Raw genomic sequence first — 21221 nt, forward strand, 5'->3', positions numbered from 1 at the left:
TCCAGGTTCCTTCGCAGGTTGCACTCGGAACGCAGCACGGTGATTCTTGTGGCACCGGACTGGCCTCGCCGGTCCTGGTACGCAGACCTCGTGAATCTGGCGGTCGACGCTCCTTGGCGTCTGCCTCTTCGGGACGATCTACTGTCTCAAGGACCGATTTACCATCCTGCTTTACAGTCGCTGGCTTTGACGGCCTGGCTGTTGAGACCGAGGTCCTGAAGGAGAAGGGTCTCTCTCCGGAGGTCGTTCATACTTTGATCAACGCGAGGAAGTCTTCCTCGGGGAAGGTTTATTACCGTACTTGGAAGGCCTATTTTGCCTGGTGTGAGTCCAGGGGGTTTTCACCCCGCACGTACTCGGTTTCCCGTGTGCTGTCTTTCCTTCAGACGGGTGTCGATCAGCGTTTGGCGCTGGCTACGATTAAGGGTCAGGTGTCGGCGCTGGCCGTTCTGTTTCAACGTCCCGTGGCTTCCAACTCCTTGGTTGGCACTTTTATTCAGGGTGTGCGGCATCTGGTTCCTCCTAGGAGGGATCCTTTGCCCCCTTGGGACTTGAATCTAGTTCTATCTGTGTTACAACGTGCTCCTTTTGAACAGATCAGGGAGATCTCGTTGTCTATGTTGTCCAAAAAGGTCGCCTTTTTGGTGGCGATCACTTCGGCTCGCAGAGTGTCGGAACTGGCGGCTTTGTCCTGCAAGTCTCCGTACCTGGTTGTTCATTTGGATAAGGTGGTCTTGCGACCTAATCCTTCTTTTCTACCGAAACGAGTTTCGGAATTCCATCTTAAAGAGGATATTGTTTTGCCTTCGTTGTGCACGAAGCCTAAACATCCGAAGGAGGTGAGATTGCACTCTCTGGATGTTGTTCGGGCGATAAGGGTTTACCTTAAATCGACTGAGTCTTTTCGTAAGACTGACTCCTTGTTTGTTCTTCCAGAGGGTCCTCGGAAGGGCATGGCGGCTTCCGCCTCTACCATTGCCAAATGGATCAGGCAGACCATTGAACAGGCCTATGCCTTGCAGGGGAAGGTTCCCCCTGTGCCTGTGAAGGCGCACTCTACTAGATCACTGAGTACGTCTTGGGCCTGCCGTCATGGGGCTTCTGTAGCCCAGGTGTGTAAGGCGGCGACTTGGTCGACCGTACACACTTTCACAAAATTCTACAAAGTAGATGTTCAGGCATCGGCGGATGCTTCCTTTGGCCGCAAGGTTCTTAGTGCGGCTGTTCCATAGGGTCCCTTGTTGGGGACTCCTGGCTGTTGGGATAGTTTTTTTGTATCCCCTGGTTTTTTTGTCTTTTCCTGGGTTGTTGCTCCTGTTGAGCACTTATTTTTGCTGTTGCCCAGCTGGTTTCCTTCCTTTGGTAAGGTTCCTTTCTTTGATGTGGAGACTGCGTTGCCTTTCGGCGCGGATGCGTTTCCCACCCCTCATGTTTGCACTGCTTTGGGACGTCCCCATATGTGACGAATATGAAGAGGCGGCGACTGTCGGAGGACGTAAGAGAAAACGGAATTTTTGTAAAATCTTACCTGTAAAATTCCTTTCTCTGAGTCCTCCGACAGTCGCCGCCCCCGCCCCTCTTTTGGGGTTTGAATGTATACTCTACTGCTATTCCACTAAAACTGAGATATGGTTGCAGGAAGTAGGAGGGTATTGACTGAGGGGACCACCCCTTGAGGGTGGGATATGTTAAAGCTTTATTGTTAACATATTCTGTTGCCTAGCTACTCCTTCGGAGCAAAGTCTAATACCCCATATGTGACGAATATGAAGAGGCGGCGACTGTCGGAGGACTCAGAGAAAGGAATTTTACAGGTAAGATTTTACAAAAATTCCGTTATATCTACAGCTCAATGTACAGTATCTCACAAAAGTGAGTACACCTCTAATTTTTGCAAATATTTTATTATATCTTTTCATGTGACAACACTGAAGAAATGACACTTTGCTACAATGTTAAGTAGTGAGTATACAGATTGTAGAACAGTGTAAATTTTCTGACCCCTCAAAATAACACAGCCATTAATGTCTATACCGCTGGCAACAAAAGTGAGTACACCCCTAAGTTAAAATGTCCAAATTGGGCCCAATTAGCCATTTTTCCTCCCCGTTGTCAAGTGACTTGTGTTACAAGGTCTCAGGTGTGAATGGGGAGCAGGCGTGTTAAATTTGGCGTTATTACTCTCATACTGATCACTGGAAGTTCAACATGGCACCTCATGGCAAAGAACTCTGAGGATCTGAAAAAAAGAATTGTTGCTCTACATAAAAGATGGCCTAGGCTAAAGGTTGCCAAGACCCTGAAACTGAGCTGCAACACGGTGGCCAATACCATACAGTGGTTTAACAGGACAGGTTGCACTCAGAACAGACCTTGCCACGGGTGACCAAAGAAGTTGAGTGCATGTGCTCAGCATCATATCCAGAGGTTGTCTTTGGGGAAATAGAGGTATGAGTGCTGCCAGCATTGCTGCAGAGGTTGAAGGGGTGAGGGGGTCAGCCTGTCAGTGCTTAGACCATACGCGGCACACTGCATCAAATTGGTGTGCATGGCTGTCCTCCCAGAACGTAGCCTCTTTCAAAGATGATGCACAAGAAAGCCTGCAAACAGTTCACGGAAGCCAAGCAGACTAAGGACATGGATTACTGGAACCATGTCCTGTGGTCTGATGAGATCAACGCAAACTTATTTGGTTCAGATGGTGTCAGGTTTGTGTGATAGCAACGAGGTGAGGAGTACAAAGACCAGTGTATCTTGCCTACAGTCAAGCATAGTGTGGGGAGTGTCATGGTCTGGGGCTGCACGAGTGCTGCCAGCATTGGGGAGCTACGGTTCATTGAGGGAAACATGAATGCAAACATGTACTGTGACATACTGAAGCAGAGCATGATCCCCCTCCCTTCGGACACTGGGCCACAGGGCAGTATTCCAACATAACCCTAAACACACCTCTAAGATGACCACTGCCTTGCTAAAGAAGCGAAGGGTAAAGGTGATGGACTGGCCAAGCAGGTTTCCAGACCTAAACCCTATTGAGCATCTGTGGGGCATCCTCAAATGGAAGGTGGAGGAGTGCACGGTCTCTAACATCCACCAGCTCCGTGATGTCGTTATGGAGGAGTGGAAGAGGACTCCAGTGGCAACCCCATGAAGCTCTGGTAAACTCCATGCCCAAGAGGGTTAAGGCACTGCAGGAAAATAATGGTGGCCCCACCAAATAGACACTTTGGGCCCAATTTGGACATTTTCACTTAGGGGTATACTCCTTTTTTTCCAGCGGTTTAGACATTTATGGCTGTGTGTTGAGTTATTTTGAGGGGGTAGCAAATTTACACAGTTATACAAGCTGTGCACTCACTACTTTACATTGTAGCAAAGTAATTTCTTCAGTGTTGTCGCATTAAAAAATAATAAAATATTTACATAAATTTGAGGGCTGTACTCACTTTTGTGAGATACTGTACACGATCGTTAAGAGAAGGAATGCTTCTTACATTTGTAGTCAGTGAGAAGATTCCCCCTCTTTAAGCTAAAAGATCAGTGGGGTCAGTAGTTAATTATCTGGGATACAAATTGGCAATTGCTCCAGGAACCCACACCATCTCTTGAAGTAATCCCAGAGTTCTACGGAACCCTGGCAAAGAAAAGGTTGGCCCAATTAGGTATACCCAACAAAGGTTTGGATACCAATGGCAGCATACTTGTTCCAGACTCATGACTTGCTAGGGAGTGAAGCCAGGACCATGAAGACTGTACTTTTAAAGTACATCTCCAGGTCAAAAAAAAAAAAGTTCCCCCATGAAGTGGGTCCGTGCCTGTACTGCACAGGTCAACCTGCTCGTTTTTCTTCAGAGGAGAGGAGAAAGATGTTCTTACTTACCCAATCTGTTCAGCACCAACACGCTCCAGCGTTCTTGAGTTGTGGACTGTTCCTGATAGCATCCAATCCAGACCAGGAACAGTCCACCGTCTAGACCGTGGGGGAGAGTCTCTTTGAGTGTAACAAAGGATTAGGATCGGCTTTTTCCTTATCCCTAGACAAAAACAGTTGACCTGTGCAGTACGGGCACAGTCCTACTGTATGGGAAAACTTTTGCTTGAGATGGGTTTGAGATATATCAACTGCAGCTTCCATGTCTTTTACAAGGTACCTTAAAAATGCTAAGAGTGTACCCTAGTGGGCACTTAAAGTGGTTGTAAAGGCAGAAGGTATTTTTGGACTAATACATTCTATGCATTAAAATAAAAAGCCTTCTGTGTGCAGCAGCCCCCCTCAGCCTCCCTAATACCTGAGCCCCCTATCGATCCCGCAATGTCCACAAATTCCTCGGCCATCCAGGACTCTCCCTAACGGCACCGCTGCTATGGAAACTCAGTTAACCAATGAGGAGAGAGAGGGGCTCAAGAAAGTTGAAACCAGTTGCAATATTTTAGACAAAATCTAGAAACTCATCAATCTCCCTGATCGTAAAATAACAGTAGAGTTCATTGTAGAGGCCATTTGAGCGTGATAAGAGGTAAAACTTTCAGTGAGTGCAACTGCAATCCCTTCACTTTCCTTGTCCACGTGCATCCTGATCTGCATGCATGTAGTTCTCAGATGACCTCTGTGTCAAGTGACATGAGGAAGTATGCTCCTTTCACTTGTGTGTCAATGAGCTCCCAGCAAAATCAAGTCTACCTCAAAATTCCTACTTAAAGTTTAAAAACCTAATGCAATGGAAGTCCCAAAGAGATGGTGGTACACAAATACAATCTGATAGTACAATTGCTTTTAGCTTTACAAAAACTCTGCGATATAAGGACCTAAACAACTCATTGCAATTGTATCAAAAAAAGCAGGTGCTTGTACTTTATAGTGGATGTTAGAGCTAAAGGAGATTGTACACTCAGATTATAAAGTCTATGGTCACCTTAAAGTATATCTAAAGGCAAATATGGGATTTTTTGACTTACCATAAAATCCATTTCCCTGATGTTAATTGACAGACACAGCTCCTGATCTTCTTAACCATTGGGTGATATTGTCCCCAACAGGAGTAGGACACTAGACTTTGTTAAAAGTGTCAGAAGAATTTTACGGTAAGGGCTCTTTCACACGGGCGATCCGATCAGATCCGCCTGTCAGTTTTTTAGGCGGATCTGATCAGATCCTCCATGCAGCTCTATGGGGTAGTGGATGTCAGCGGAGACACCTCCGCTGACACCTGCTGCCATCCGTATCGGATCCGGTCCGTGAAATCTGGACGGATGGAAACCCTATTTTTCCATCCGTTCAGAGATCGGATGAGAGCGGACAGGCGGTTCGCTCTCATCCGATCCCCCATAGAGAGCAGCGGGAGCTGTGACACCTCCCTCTCCGCACTGCAAGCGGAGACGGAGCTGTCATCCGCCGGCTCAACGGGGATCGGCGGATCGATTTCCGCTGAGCAGCGCGGATCCGCCTACGGAGGCAGACCGTGTGAAAGAGCCCCAAGTCAAAAATACCATTTTAGCTTTTGTACATTGACAGACACAGCGCCTGATCTTCACCATTGGGACATCCCACAGTAGTGTTAAACATGAGGGGTGGAAACAGCAAAAGAAACTCCCAAGGCTAACTATAGCCAACCAGGCTCAACCAAAACAACTGGAGCCCACCTTAAAAAAAAAAAAAAAAAAAAAAAGAAGCATCCTGCAAAACCTTGCGGGCAAAGGAAGCATCCGCAGATGCCAACACATCCACTTTATAGAACTTTGTGAAAGTGTGCACAAGACGACAAGGTGGTTGCCATGCAAACCTGCGTCACTGACGCCCGATGATAGAAGGCCCAGGAGACACTGAGTGCCCAAATACAATGCGCCTTCACAGGGAAAGGAGGAACCTGACCCTTGATGGAATAGACCTGAACCACTGTCTGTCTGATTCATCAGGAAATGGTCGCAGAGGAAGCAGACAACCCTTTCCGAGGCCCATTCCTGAGCACAAATAGGGAGTTTGACTTCCTAAAAGACTCCTTAGCTGCCAGGTACACCCTAATTGACCTGACCACATCCAAGACACGCAAAGCAATTTCCTTTGGCTGTTTTTTCCTGGGACACAGGGAAGGCAACAATGTCTACATTCAAATGAAAATCAGGGAACCTGAGGAACGAACGACAGACAGGGGCGAAGAACCACCTTATCTCTGAACCACCAAGTAAGGAGAATGACAGGATAACGCCGCCAACTCCAACACCCTGCGAGGCGAGGGCCACCAAAAAGGCCACCTTCTGGGACAGCTTAAGCAGGGGAATCTCCCAAAGATTCTCAAAAGGAGGCTTCTGGAAGACCAAGTGCACCAAATTGAGGTCCCAAGGTGGCAACAGAGACCGCACTGGAGGGGTCAAGTGCCTAACTCCCTGAAGAGAAAGTACGTACCAGGGAGTATGTGGCCAAAAGCCATTAAAAGAAGACCGCTAAGGACGACACCTGGCCCTTGATCGTACCCTGCTTAACCCCCTGTTGAAAGAAGGTCAAGATCCAAGCCACCGAAAAAGAGCGAGGATGAACACCAAGAGACTCCTCCACACAATGTACGTCTTCCACGTACGATGGTAGATCTTCCTAGAAATAGATTTCCTAGCTTTTCACAGCGTTGGAATCACCGATTCAGACAAACCTCTATCCATCAGCACCTGGCGTTCAACAGCCAAGCAGTCAAAGCCAGCAACTGTAAAGCAGGATGGAAGACTGGTTCTTGAGACAGCAGATCCTCCCTGAGAGGAAGCTTCCAAGGAACGTCGGCGACCAGCCGCACCAGATCGGCGTACCAAGCCAGTCCGAGGTCACTAAGATGACCGAAATCCCTTCTGCCTTGATCCTGCGTAGAAGTCTTGGAAGTAGCTTGAGAGGGAAGGCATAAATCAGACGATACTGACCGCACGGGGACACCAGCGCATCTGTGGCTTCCGCCAGAGGATCCCGTGACCGAGCCACCAACCTCTGCACCTTTTTTGTTGAGCCTAGACACCAACAGATCCACCTTGGGGATTCCCCACCGGACACACAACTGAAACCCCTCCAGATGAAGGGACCACTCCCCTTGGTCCAACGCCTGCCGACTGAGTTAATCCGCCTGACAGTTTTCCCCTTATGAAAGTGTATGGCGGATAGAGCTGGAACAAACTATTCTGCTCACCCTAGAATGCCAGCTACCTCCAGGACACTTCTTGTGTCCCCCTGGTGATGGACATAAGCCACGGCCGTGGCATTGTCTGAAAGCGCACTGGACATCCGCAAAGTTGATCCGTCCAATGTCCCAGGCACAGTCTGATCGCTCAGAGTTCCAGGACACTGATCCGTAGTCTGGACTCTTCCAGTGTCCAGATCCCCTAAGCAGAATTTTTGCAGAGGACCCTCCCCAGCCGGACTGGCTGGCATCCGTGGGGGACCACTGCCCAATACAAGGGGAGGAAGGATTTGCCCAGCCAAAGCTCTGAAGAACGAAGCCACCATATCAGGAACCCTTTCATTCTCCGGCTCAGCCAAATCGGATTATCCAGAGACAGCTGTGTCTTTTCCCATTTGGCCAGAATCTCCCTTTGCTGGGACCTCATATGGAACTGCGCAAAAGAACCAGCTCGAAGGTAGACACCACCATCAAGCCCAGCACCCGCATGCAAGTCCAGAGGGATGACCATTTGTTGGACAGCAGGAGGCGAATTGCAGCCTGCAGCTTCTGGACTTTGTCTTAGCCGGAGTGCTCCTTACTCTGAACAGAGTCTAGAGGAAGGAGTAGATAGTCCAGCTTTGTGGACGGAACCAGAGCAGACTTCTGAAAATTCAGAATCTAGCCAAACTCCCTCAAAGTTCAAATGGCGATTTCCAGGTTTTCCACCAGAGCAGCAGGAGACTCTCTCACTCGCTTAAGGAGGTCGTCCAAGTAGCCCAGTACCTCAATCCCCCACTGGCATTACAATGCTAGCACCGAGGTCAACACTTGAAGACCCAAGGAGTGGAGGCAAGACCAAAGGGTAACGCCACAGAGAATGTTCCTCTCCCACAGAAAAGCAGAGGAAGCGACCGATATATTGGAATTTGGAAGTAACCGTCCTTGATAAATGGAGGCAAGAAAATCCCCGATGCAGGGAAACCACTGTGCGAATGGACTCCATTCTGAACTTCTGCACCCGCACAACGCAGTTCAGCGCCTTCAGGTCCAGAATTGGACACACCTTGCCTTCCTTCCGGGGGACTGTAAACAGGTTTGAGTAAAACCCCTGAAAACGTTCCGAAGTCGACACCGGGACAATCACCCTTTGAAATAAAGGTTTTGCACAGCCCCAAAAAGGAGGTTGTATGCGGACCGGGGACAGTCGTACGTTGAAAGGAAGAACCTTACTGGAGGGTAAGAACGAAAATCGATCTTGTAGCCGGACCGTATGACCTCTTGGACCCACTTGTCTTGAACCAGGGAAGTCCACGGGTCCTGGAACCAGCGAAGACTTCCCACCCCAGATACGGGTGAGGGCACACCTTCCTGCTGAAAGGGCCTTGTCCTCAGGTCTAGAGAAGCCCGCTCTTGACTTGCCAGACCAAATTCGCATGGATCCTCCAGAGGAGGCCATGAAGAGCTTCAAGCCCTTGTCAAATCGACCCTGAGGGCCAAAAAAAAAAACTTATGAGCCTGCGGAAGAAAAAGGGTACTCTCCCCCCCGTGAGACCTTTATTGAGGTCATCCACGGTAGCACCAAACAGGCGATCTCCTTGAAAGGCAAAATCAGTCAAGGCCTTTTTAGATGTCTGGCCGCAGACCAGCATTTGAGCCAAAAGACATGCCAAAGGACCACTGCCAAAAGACATGCCAAAGGACCACTGCCAAAACAGAGCCGAGTCACTAGGGGAGCCGCATCATAGAGGCATCACAGATAAAACTGCAGCGCCTGGACCAACTGGTCCGACAGCTCAGCAAAAAAAGGGGGCGGGGGGCTAGTCCCCCTTCAGGTCATGGCACAAATGCCTAGCCCATTCGGTCAGAGTCTGCGGACAGGCCAATGGCGAATATTAGCCTCAGTGCCTAACCAGCCAGGGTGTACCTATTGCAGGCCACAGCCTCTGCCTTCGCAGCTGCGTCCTCCATCTTCAAGTTTCACACACAGATACAATCAGTGTGTCCACCAGCGCCTTTTCGTGCATGGTTGCAGAAGTGGAGGAATCCTCACTGAGCATTCAGGGCCCGTGGCTGCAGGGTGACTCACGCCCGCGACTGATAAATCAGATTCATGATCTGATGAGAGGTGAGGCAGGGGAAGTGAGGGGCACTTTTTGAAGGCCCAAAAGCCATCTCCACCAACGACTCCAGGTCTGCCGTCAGAGCATCGATGGATGGGACCCAGAGGACCCTGCAGCCTCAGAGAAGGGAGGCTGGGGAGACGCGCTTTAAAGACTCCATAAGTCACCATGGGGACCCCACAAAAAAAAAAAAAAAGTGTGAAACACTGCTAAGGGACAACACCCACTGAGCTCTGGCAGCACCACCTGGTTGCCAGTCACAGATCACCAATCGATCCTCAGCAGAGGGGGAAAGAACCCCACCAGACTCACCACCCCACAGAAACCAGGCACCGCAGCCACCAGGAGAATCTGCACTGCATGAGCGGCGATCAGGAAACAAAGGATCTAGAAGTCAGCACCAGGGGATGGGGAGGGGCTCCCACCACTGAAAATGCCCTCCAGAAGGCTCCACAGACATGGCCACCACTATTTTCTATGGCAAACCACTGTAAAATGGCTGCTGGACTACACAAACATGGCCGCCATACATTGCAGCACAAGGCAACAACAAAATGGCAGCCCCACAAGGCACCCAGGACCCTAGGAAGAACCCTTAGGCCTCAAGGACAGGCCCTGGCAGGGCAGGGGGCCGGGGCAGGAGCCCCCACCAGGTACACACCAAGCCCCCCTGCACAGTTGATCGCCGGTGGCGCACCCCCCCCCCCCATCGCCAGAATAGCGCCCTGCCCCCACCTTAGGGGGTGGACCAGACCACCCACACAGCCCAAGCATAAGAAAATGGTAGGGGGGTAGGTCAGACCATCCCATGGAGGGGCCCATGTCCACCCCAAAACCCTCCGGGGGGGGGCGCTACTCACCATACCAGGAGCCAGGTGGGCACCGCTCCAGGCAGAACCCTTCGCCATCGAAATGGGGGGCTGTCAGCCAGGAGGAACACTGCGACTCGGGCCAAGACCGGTCATATGTGACCTCGTGAGGCGTTTTAACTCGCAGGCCAGACCCCGTTTGGTGGGGCTATGTTGCGGCCGACCAAGCGCGCAACTGAGGTCTGGACCACTGGATCTAGATTGCCCATCGCCCAGTCCAGCAGTTGATTGTAGATCTCACAGGAAAAAAAACACTGCCTCAGGGTTTACGGTTTGTCACTTTAGCTCTGTGCATGGGTGATCCATCTATACTTGTATTAAACATCAATTAAACATCCAAATCCACAGTGCTAATGCTAATAAAAATAGAATAAAATAAAAAGTAATTAAGCAGAAGCCAAAACCTGATGCCACAAAAAGTCTATCTGAATGAAAAATAATTTTGTGGTTTATTTTGCTGCAGCTGTGAGAAACGGAGGAGAATATTTGCTACAATATTAACTCTTGGTGACTACAAATAACTGAGCCAGTGTACACAGAAGTATCCAAGTACAGAAATCAAGTCTGACATATCTTACCCAATACCAAATTATAAATAGACACGCTGAGCCGGGGTCTGAAAAACTCTGTTCCAAGTGGAACACAGTATCACAATGGGGGGGAAGGAGACCCTTCAAGGATCAAATCAATTCATGAGCCTGTCACTGATCAAACAGGAGAACTCATAACTCGAATACAATTCACCCTTAATTATGGAGACATCATCAAACATGATAAAAGCACCATAGACAGTTGGTGTTCACTACCTGATCAAAGTGACTTTGTTCAGATCATGCCATATCTATGGGCACCTTTAGATCACAAATATATAATTGAATATATTTGAATTCAGTACTGCTCCAAGATGAGGATGGTGGCAGAGTGTTTGCTCAAAGCACAGACATTTATTTAATTACAGGAGCCAATTACCCTACCAGCAGGTCTTTTGAGTGTGGGAGGAAATCAGAGTACTCAAAGGAAACCCACACAGGCAAGCACAGGGGGAACATGCAAACTATATGCCGGTAGTGCCATGGTTGAGGATTTGAACTGATTACCCTAGTTCTTCAAGCCAGGGGTGTTAATCACCAAGTCACTGCCCAATGAACATATTACTGTAACCCAGGGATATGCAAACTGTGGCACTCCAGCTGTTGCAAAACTACAAGTCCCATCATACATCTGCCTCTGGGTGTGATGCTTGTGGTTATCAGAGTCTTGCTATGCCTCATGGGACTTGTAGTTCTGCAATACCTGGAGGGCTACAGTTTGCATATCCCTGCTGTAAAGCATGTATTTCTTGCACTGACAACCGTCTGCATAGACAGAAGAGAGGTATTCATAAGTAATCTGCTGCTTTTCATATACAGTATGTTCAACTGAACCTGTCAAAACAGAGCTTTCAAAAGATGCATGTGGATATCAAATGGTATTCATGAACAATACTGCCTCTTTATTCACTATGGTCCAGCAACAAGACTGATGGGTGATGCATTCTACCCTGCATACTGTTACCATTAAGTAATAACTTACCAAAATCAATTATGGCTCATTAAAAATAAATAAAATCTGCTACAAAAGTACATATGCCATAGGATGAGCATAAACAGTGACATCTTAATTCGCAGTTATTTTAGTTGCAGGTATTTTATTGTGGTTATGTTTTTTTCACTAAGATGAAGATTCTGTTGGTTAAGCCTTTCGCTCTCAAAGTGTCTTTATCAACAAGAGATCCTTATTCTGCTCTCCCTTTTTGAAACTCAGTTGTTCCCAGTGCAACTCTCCAAAGCATTCATATTACCTCATATTACCGATTTTCCTTGCGGTCTCAGCAAGTTATACTGATGAGGTTACGAATTGTACAAAAATTCTCAAAAGTATTTTTTTTTTTGTTGTTGGAGGTACAAACGTTATAGCATAGCTTCGGAAGTGACGTATTGTACATGTGACTCTGTAGCAAAGCCTTTGAGTGCCAGTTGCATTGCTTATGATTCGTGCCCTTCATGAGGAGGATTGGCATCTGCACTTTTTTATTTTTCTGGTTGAATATTAAAATAAAAATGTTAAGATTCATTGAGCCCCCTTTCACATTGGAGCGATTTGTCATGTAGGTCAAATCGCACGACAAGTCGCATCCTATTGCCGACAATGGCAGTGATCAAATTGAGGCAACGCCGACTTTGCAGTGCCGCATTGATTTGAAAAAGTAGTTCATGCACTACTTTTGGCAAATTCAGGTGTGACTTCAATAGACGTTTGTGCATGAAGCCGCACAGATGTCTTCAAAGCTGCACCCAAAAGTCTCACAGATTTCAAAGCCACACTCAAAATGTGAATTCCTATTTTTATTAAGAAGGAACCCCCCCCCCCGCCACCACCACACACAGTGATAGAAAATGCAGTGAGATAGTGTGTGTGTGAGTGTGTATTATATATATATATACACACACACACACACACACACACACACACCTATATATTCCTCAGTGTTGATTTTCCTTGTTGGTACTGTTCACGCTTAAAAAAAAAAATTCGGAGTGTGTCACTTCAGAAATTTCGTTTGGTGGGTCAGAATCAGATGTCAAGAGTTGCGTACACACTATGTGAACATCAAACAAACAATTCTGTTTGAATATGTGGAATTGTTTGTTTGATTTTCTTAAAGTGTGTACCCCGCTTTAGACACAAGTTGTCTCTGTCCAAAAGCCAGCCATCGATGGTGCGATTTTTACTGCAAAAGAAAAATCACTCAGTTTCCCCATTGACATCAACTGTCCCTCTCCTGGAGCTATTGTGTTCTCTCGGGGGGGGTGGGGGGGGGGTGCAGGGAGCTGTCCCTGCCAAGAAAACACAGTGATTTTTGTGGCTATAGCTGCTGGCAATCGCATGAAAAAAATACGACATGCTGGTTGTACCCAGGCCAGTCGGTCGATTGATCAGCTTGGGTACAATCAGCCTACCCATATATGGTTCCAATCTCAGCCGTTCCCTGCTCAAACCAACTAAGACTCGATCCATCTATGGCTGGCTTAAGTTGACAATGTTGCTCCTTTGATACAGTATAGTAAGTGAATGTTGTCACCCTAGGAACAAGTAGGTTATTGGCAGGATCACCTGATAAAAATAAAAAAGGGGGGAAAAGCCTTAGTTCCCTTTCATAGAGGCAGACTTTGTTTCATTGGTTCTTTTTTTTGTAAAAAAACAGATGAAGTTCACGTCGGTTTTTCATATCCACCAGCTAGAGTCCTTAACCACTTGAGTCCTGGAGCCATTTTTTCATGCAAAAACTTTGTCCATTTACATCCATTCCTCGTCTGATTTGTTTTTGTAACGGAAGAAAAAAAAAAAAATAGGGTTTTGATCCATTCCAAAAAACAGATGTTGACTAAAGCGGATGTAAATGATCATCCGTTTTTCCATAGAGATGCACCGATGTCCGTTTTTCATCCATCAACAGATAGATGAAAAACAGATAAACAGTCCCATGTGTGAAAGGGACCCTAGAAAAACACATTCAGCTGCCACATCTAAGGACTCATAAAGGAGCAACATATCACTCATTTCGTTTTTGGGTTTAGATACACTTAAAAAGGAGCAAACATTCATGGGATGTCTGCAGAGGCGACTTTATTGAGCTGAAAAAAATAGCATAAAAATAATCAAATATTGCACAGGAACTAAGAGGTTTCCTTTTTTGTGTGTTTGTGAATAATCCACATTAAAATATTCCCAGGTCAGCTCCAACAAAATAAAACTATAAGTAGAATGACATTGTGTGGAGAACTTGTATAATGTTTTTCCTACACCGACAAAAGAGAACATTTAAAAAGTGTGCATGTGCAATAGCAGGAAAAAGAGGAAATCATTACAAAAAAACCTTTACAGCAGGAAGAATGTAGTCACATCCCAAGAATTCAACTGCAAGCTTGCACATTTTTTTATTGTCCCCATGAGACAAAAAGTCAATACTGCCAAAGTACTCCAGCTTATGAATCTCAGAATGGAGTCCATGAATACTGATACATGAAGACCGAGCCAACCGCTTATGGTCAATACATTCCTAAATTTATAGAATCTCTACTTAAGAGGATAGGTTTACCTTTTCATAAAAAAAAAAAAAAAAAAAAAAAATGAAAAATTAAGCTAACTCAAAACTGTTTTAGAGTTTAATATTCTAAAATGAGAAGTCTCTGAAATACATGTGAATGGTATAAAGTAATATGTTACTTTTGAAGGTTACTTTTAATAAGTCTTCGTGAAGGACAGAAAAGCCATTTTTCTATGCATGTATATTTTTTTTTTTAACCTTATGTCAGTATGTTGGGTTGAGTTGTGTCTTACTATAAACTCAAACCATATATGCAAGAGTGGGTGTTACTTTTACATTTAGAATTACTACATACTTGGGACACACTTTTTGCTGACATCGTCTTTACATATAGCATAAGGCTCCATTCACACCTGGGCGTTTTTGAGTGTTTTTCAGCTCCAAAAACGCTAAAAAAAACGTTCTAAAAACGCCCAACAAGTAAAACCCCATTCCTTTAAATGGCCCCTGTTCACATCTGAGCGTTTTGCAAAACGCCTGTAGCTGAAAAAAGTACATGAGCTTCTTTTTGGGCTGATTACCAGCGTTTTTGATAGATGTCAATGTCAATGCCTGCCTCCAAAAACGACTGAAAAAAAACGCCTGAAAATCGCGGTAAAAAAAACACGCAAAAACGCTATGCTCAAGTGTGAATGCAGCCTAAAGAACAACTATATCTACAGATCATGCCGAGATGAGAAAAGAACCTCCTGCACTCTGAAGACACGCAACACCCCTCTCTCTCCTTTTGACGTGTGAAATATTTCTGTTTGGTTTTGCTTTACTTTAAGGCTACATTCACACCTGAGCGTAGCGTTTTCGCGCGTTTTTACCGCGATTTACAGGCGTTTTTAGATTGAATAGAAACCAATGGAAAACGCCTGTAATCTGCCCAAAAAGAAGCTCATGTACTTTGAGCGTTGGGCGTTTTGCTTACAGTGTCAAAACGCTGAGATGTGAACAGGGGCCATTGAAATGAATAGGATTTGTCTTGTTGGGCGTTTTGAGAGCTGATCCTAGAGCAGAAAAACTCCCCAAAAACGCCCAAAAACGCCTAGATGTGAACGGAGCCTAAGAAAAACAACTTTCCTGAAGTATCCTGACAGCTGAGAAGTCTATTTTGAAAAAAAAAAAAAACACCTTCCCTGATCGCAGCTGCTGTAAATGCCATCTCTTAAGCTAGCCAATGTAATGGGCTCCAGCTATGTAGCATAATGCTTGCAGCAGCTAGCGGTCACTGGTCAGCATGGTCATGCGCATACCAATAAGCTCTTCTTTCTTCTGGGACACCTTCCTAGAAGAAAGAAGGCTCAAAAGAGTTTCTCATTGGTCAGAGAGGTCATAAGGCTAGCCGTGCATTACAATGCCACAGTTTCCGGGGCTGTACAGTGAAGTTTTTAAGCTTGTAGCCTATTACACAGGTTTTTTTTTTTTTTTAAAGGTGAACTGCTTTATTAAAAGTGGTAAAGAGGAAGTAAACCCGTTTAAAAAATGTGAAGAAACCTGTAAAGACAAAGGCATAATGAGCTAGTATGCATCGCATACTAGCTCATTATGAAGTACTTACCTAAAAACAAAGCCTCCTCAGTGTCGACAGGGAGGCCGACATGTCCGGCCGTCCTGCTTCCTGGATCTTGTCCTCCAGCCATCTGATTGGCCGGGGGCGCGATTACCTTCACGGCACTGGGATCTGAAGGAACGGCATGGGTAGCCGTTCCTTCAGAGCGCATGCGCCGATGACGTCATCGGCTGCATGCACTGTATATATCTCCTAAACTGTGCAAGTTTAGGAGATATTTATAGCACCTATAGGTAAGCCTTAATGTAGGCTTACCTATAGGTAAATGTAAACAAAAGGGGTTGACAACCTCTTTAAGACATGCATTTAAAGGCTAATGCCAGCTTTAGCAACATGTTAGATCTGTATTTGGGGTATAACATAGCTCATTGTCCCACTTTTCACTGAGGCAGATGGACTTGTAATTCTGAACGAGTCCAGTGATCATTTCGGATTTAAAGTGAACTTCGCCTTTAAAGCAAACTCCAACTCAAACACTTTTTTTGGGAATGGAATATAGTGATGAAGTGTAAAACCCGTATTAAGTTACTATTTCGGTCTGGACCCCTTTTTGAGAAATTCAAGTCAGAATTTGTTGTTACTAGGGCAGGAGGGTTGGACAATCTCCAAATGGGATCAGCTGTCCTAGTGACAACTGCAAAAGGTAGGATTTCCTTTCATTTCAAGGGAATTCCTTTTCCAGGGACAGGAAAGGGAAGAAATGTGCCAAGTAAGCCTCAACCTGAAAAAAAGGTTCTAAACCTTCTCTATTCTATCAAAAGCTAACACTAACACTTTGGCTGGAGTTTCTCCTTAATACTTAACATGGTGTACTGTAGCGGTTTTGCTACTTTTAAACTAAAAAGTTTCTCTTTTTCTATGCACTGGTCAAAGTCTTCAGCTTTGTGAACAAAATCTCAGTATCTCATCAATGCATATTAATTTGTATGCACATACATGGGTCAGCCATTTTCCCTCAGCATGCTACAAAATGGGACAAAAAGTTGCTGTGCTTTGCTATTCCTTCTTACACTGCGATTCAGTCATCCAATTTAAAAAATAAAGCACTCCCTTTGTGACTAAAACTTAGAACACACCCCTGACAGCCCTCTGCCAGCACACCTCAGTCATCCCCCTTAGCCATTGGCTAAGAGCGCAGACCAGGAGTTGATCGGTCGACCTTTTTCCCGTCATGAGCCTTTGACAGAAGGCAGCAGAACATCTGGCTTCTGTTGGACCGGATGCCATACAAAGGGGCTGAATTTCACCAAGTTTCTATCAAACCGGCGAACATTCAGCCCATATATACTAGGCTTTAGGACTAAAGTGACTAATCTACTTTTCCTCCACTGACTTACTCATATATATTTACACAAATATAGGAGGGCAAGCATGTAAAAATGCCAATTGTGCTTTAAAAAAAGGGTTTAACTTCCGTAAAAACTGCAACAAAATATTTTCTCCCTGAAAACTAGTGATTAAAAAAGGCAGATTTTTTTTTTAATAAACAGGTCGTATTTACCTGCTCAGTTTAGTGGTTTTGCACAGAGCAGTCCCGATCCTCTTCTTGGGTTCCCTGCTGGTAGTCCTAGCCCCTCCCTCCTGCCGGGTGCCCCATATCAGGCAGCTTGCTGTGAGGGCACCGTAGCAGACTTGCTCCTGAACTGCTGCTCTGTGTGTCCATTCACACCCAGTGTGGCTCAGCCCCGCTCTCTCCTCATTGGCTCACTGGCTGTGACTGACAGTAGCAGGAGCCAATGGCTCCAGCTGGTGTTTCAGCCAATGAGGAGGAAGAAACCTGGGAGAGCTGCGGCTCTCATGCACATTGCAGGTAAGTATTGGGGGAGAGCGGTGCTGCACACAGGTGTTTTACCTTCATGCATCTTAAAAAAACCTTGAGCCTTTAGAAGCACTTTAACAAGGTTTACCTTTTAGAGCAGCTCCAAGAAATACAAGGCACAAAAGCACACATCTTTTCCAGCTTTAGAAGCTTTGGTCAACTTTTTTAAATCCTTTTTTATTAAGTTCAAAAGTTAAACCAAAGCTTTGCAAACTTTGAGCCAAAGCATGCTTCAATGATGCCTTGCTTGAGCTGATCTGGTGCCATATTACACTAGTGATACGGTCAACTCGCCAGTATCAACTCATCTTTCTTAGTGCTGCCAAGCCAGCAAGATGTCACTCCGTCTCTGCTTCCATTAGGTAAAGTGCAATTGTATTTCAGGTGGTGGTGTGATATAACCTTTAATATTTAAAGCTTGTGTATACAAGCACTAAGCGCAGTTTATCGTTACACACTTTGTATTCTTCTTCGCCTTCTAATACTGTGAAGGTATTTGCGCATAGATGCTGTAGCAGCTGTGTATCACGTAACTTGACCTTTAGAATCTGGAAACGCCAAATTGAATGAATGACTCACCTGTGGTGAAATCAGCATGTTTCTTGAACTTGGTGATGACCATATAGGAGAGGAGGTAGAGTGTAGCGAAAAGCAACGAGCAGATCTGCCAAGAAAAAAAAAAAAAAAAAAAAAAAATTTAGAACTTTTTTTCTTCCAATGAACATCAGTGAAAAAGAAATATAATATACAGAAACTACAGAAGAGACTAGAATGATTGCCAGATCACAGATGATCACTCTGACCCCTACACATGGGCAGTTCAATCACACAAAAAAAAAATCTCATGAGTTGTTTGTACAAAAGAAGTCTGAACCCTTTTCCATTTTTTTGAACTTCGTCTGATGGATTGAAGGTAATTGAATATAAAGGGGCACAAGATCTAAAAATTAATGGACACATGCCACAAAGACATTCATTTTGTTGTGACTCAGGAACATGAATGTTCTGCTAATTAGACTGGACACAGCCATATGAAAGGTTCAATTCTCACAAAACTCAAGAATTTCAATTTTTACCAAATCAAGTTACTTTCAACTAAGACCAAGAGATTTGAAAATGACAATCACATGGATAAAATAAAGATCCTTGTGCTAAAGCGTTGCAAATTTAGGCACTAACTTCCAGCTGGAAAAGCTCCTAAAAAACCCATAAATTAAAATGATGGGTGCTGGAAACCAGTCATGAATCGAACTAGCAAAATATTCTAATATTACATCCATACATTGGCACTAAATCCAAGGCAGCAGCAATTAACAATTTTAAGACTGCAATAAAGAAAACCAAAATCAATCATTTATTTTCTGTGCAGAAGGCAGTAAATCTGGATGTGGTTTTTTAAAAAACAAAATGATTAACTTCTATTTGACCAGCAATGAGGTGTAAAGCAGAGCAAACCATAATAGATAACGAACTGCATTGTAGGCATCTTGGCCAAAAGATATGCGGTTGCTGCAGTATCTGCATTTTGCCCTAAAGCAGTCTCCAAATTAAGGCCCATGGGCAGAATATGGCCCTTTGCTTGCCTTTATCTGGCCTTTGGGGCACTATTCTGCGCACTGACACCAACAAGGAACCACCGTTCCTCCCACTGAAACTAAAAGTAGGGAACCGTTCCTTCCACTGACAAATAATGGGACATTTTTTTTCCACTGATGGAGCATTATTCCTCCCACTAATGCCCATGATGGGGCACTATTCCTCCAAATACTGACCACAGGCACTATGTAATTTTTTTTACTCCCCACTGACGCTGGGGGCTACTCCCATTGACCACTTTGCACCCCCCTTAAAATCTGAAGGACAGTAAACTGGCTCTTTGTGTAGAAAGTTTGGAGACCCCTGGCTTAAAAGAAATCTCCCAAAAAGTAAAATACCTCTCAGAAGCCTCTGATGAAAGTTGCCAGATATATACTGGTTTTGGGGCACATGAGTAGATCATAAACCTACTCATTTTTATAAGAGGTCCCTGCCCTGAAACTATACCGTGGTCCATGAATCATACGACTTGTAGCTTTATTTAGAGGTTTGAGACCAGATTTTTTCTAGGCAGATTCCCTTATAGGCTACTTGTACACTAGGCATTTAGCCCCTGTGCATCCAGTCCTGGCGTTTCTGGCAAAGGAAAAGCACAGATGCAGCGTCCAGCCCAGCTGCCTGCAGTCTGTCAAAATCTATGGTAGGCTGAAATATGCTGCGGCTGGAAGAGGATGAAAGCTGTACCAAGTGGCATTTAACGCTGTATGCATTCAGGGATGTATGCCCAGAATGCAGGTATTCTGTATGCCAGGCATACAATACTGAAAAAAGAGCTTTAAAAACGAGAGTATCACTCAGTAAAACGTTCAGCCCCCTCCAACTACAGCATATTTCAGTCAGTTTCCCCTCTGTCTTGGTCGCTAGGATGCGGACAGCGAGAACGCACCATGTCATTGGTTGCTAGGATGCAGACTGGGCCAAACTGTCACCGGGTTGCTAGGATTCCGATGGCCAAGCCACACAGTGTCATGCTTTTCCACTATGCAGATGGTCTTGGATGCCTGCAACGCAAGCACCAATAATGCTGTGCAGCCCAGCAACTATTGATTTTTATGAGGCCTGACTGGTTGTAGGCTGAGACGCTGTGCAGCTTGGCCATCTGCATTCAAGCAGCCAATGAAAGGAGAGGAGTGGAATAGGAAACTGGATGAGCGCCCTCTATCTAGCTGAAATATTACTATAGAGGATATATGCAGCGCCAACAGTTTGTGCAGTGCTTTACAAAATAAAGGCAGACAGTACAGTTACAATACAATAGGAATCAGAGGGCCCTGCTCATTTGAACATAAGCAATGCCCAGAAATTGGGTTTCTATCAGGGAAGGAGCAGAGAGGCTGGAATCTAAGGAATAAAGAGATTTTCTTCACAAATCAAAATAGTTTAATTGGAGAGGCCAATACAAGTATTTACACATGAATGATCTATATATAGGCCTGCATTTAATTTTTTCGCTCATGCGAGTTCCTCTTTCAGTTCCTCATAGAACGGGTGACAGGGTACGGAAACCACTGATTCAGTATGGCAACCTGCCAGCTAGCATTTTCAGAGGAGAGGTCAACAATGGCAACCTCCATACTTCCTCAGTACAGATTTCCTTTAATCCGCAGATAATAAAGACAGTTTGAAAATATCCTTTTGTAAATAAAAAAAAAAAAAAATTACTTTCTTCTCCTCTTCATAATGCTTCCATTGTTAGGCAACAACAATTTACAAACACGCTTAAAGACTTCTATTTTTCTTCCCCATGCCCTATTGCACTGATCACACAGTACTATGGTATCAAAAGCAGCATCAAAATCTGTCAACACTTACTGCATGGGCTACCAATTAAAATGCAATTGGGGGTACGGTCATGAATTCAGAACTTTTTTAAAAAGTGTTACTAAACCCACAACAGTAAAATCAGTCTGTATATGCAGTACAGCATGCTTGTTATACTACTTTTTTCTTGTGAAAGTGCATGTGCTCAGCACAGGGCC

The 21221-nt window shown here is 45.2% G+C and overlaps 1 protein-coding gene across 1 annotated transcript in view; it reads right to left on the reverse strand.

Moving 5' to 3' along the window:
- The window catches only part of LMBR1L (limb development membrane protein 1 like), a 147053-nt gene that overhangs the window by 77753 nt on the left and 48079 nt on the right, over positions 1-21221 (reverse strand). The window contains exon 2 of the mRNA XM_082247069.1: positions 18226-18310. Within this exon, the coding sequence (XP_082103195.1) occupies positions 18226-18310 (85 nt within the window). The remainder of the gene's footprint in view (positions 1-18225; positions 18311-21221) is intronic.

Source organism: Pelophylax lessonae (assembly GCF_965119305.1).
Source record: "Pelophylax lessonae genome assembly, chromosome: 2".
Classification (NCBI taxonomy): Eukaryota; Metazoa; Chordata; class Amphibia; order Anura; family Ranidae; genus Pelophylax; species Pelophylax lessonae.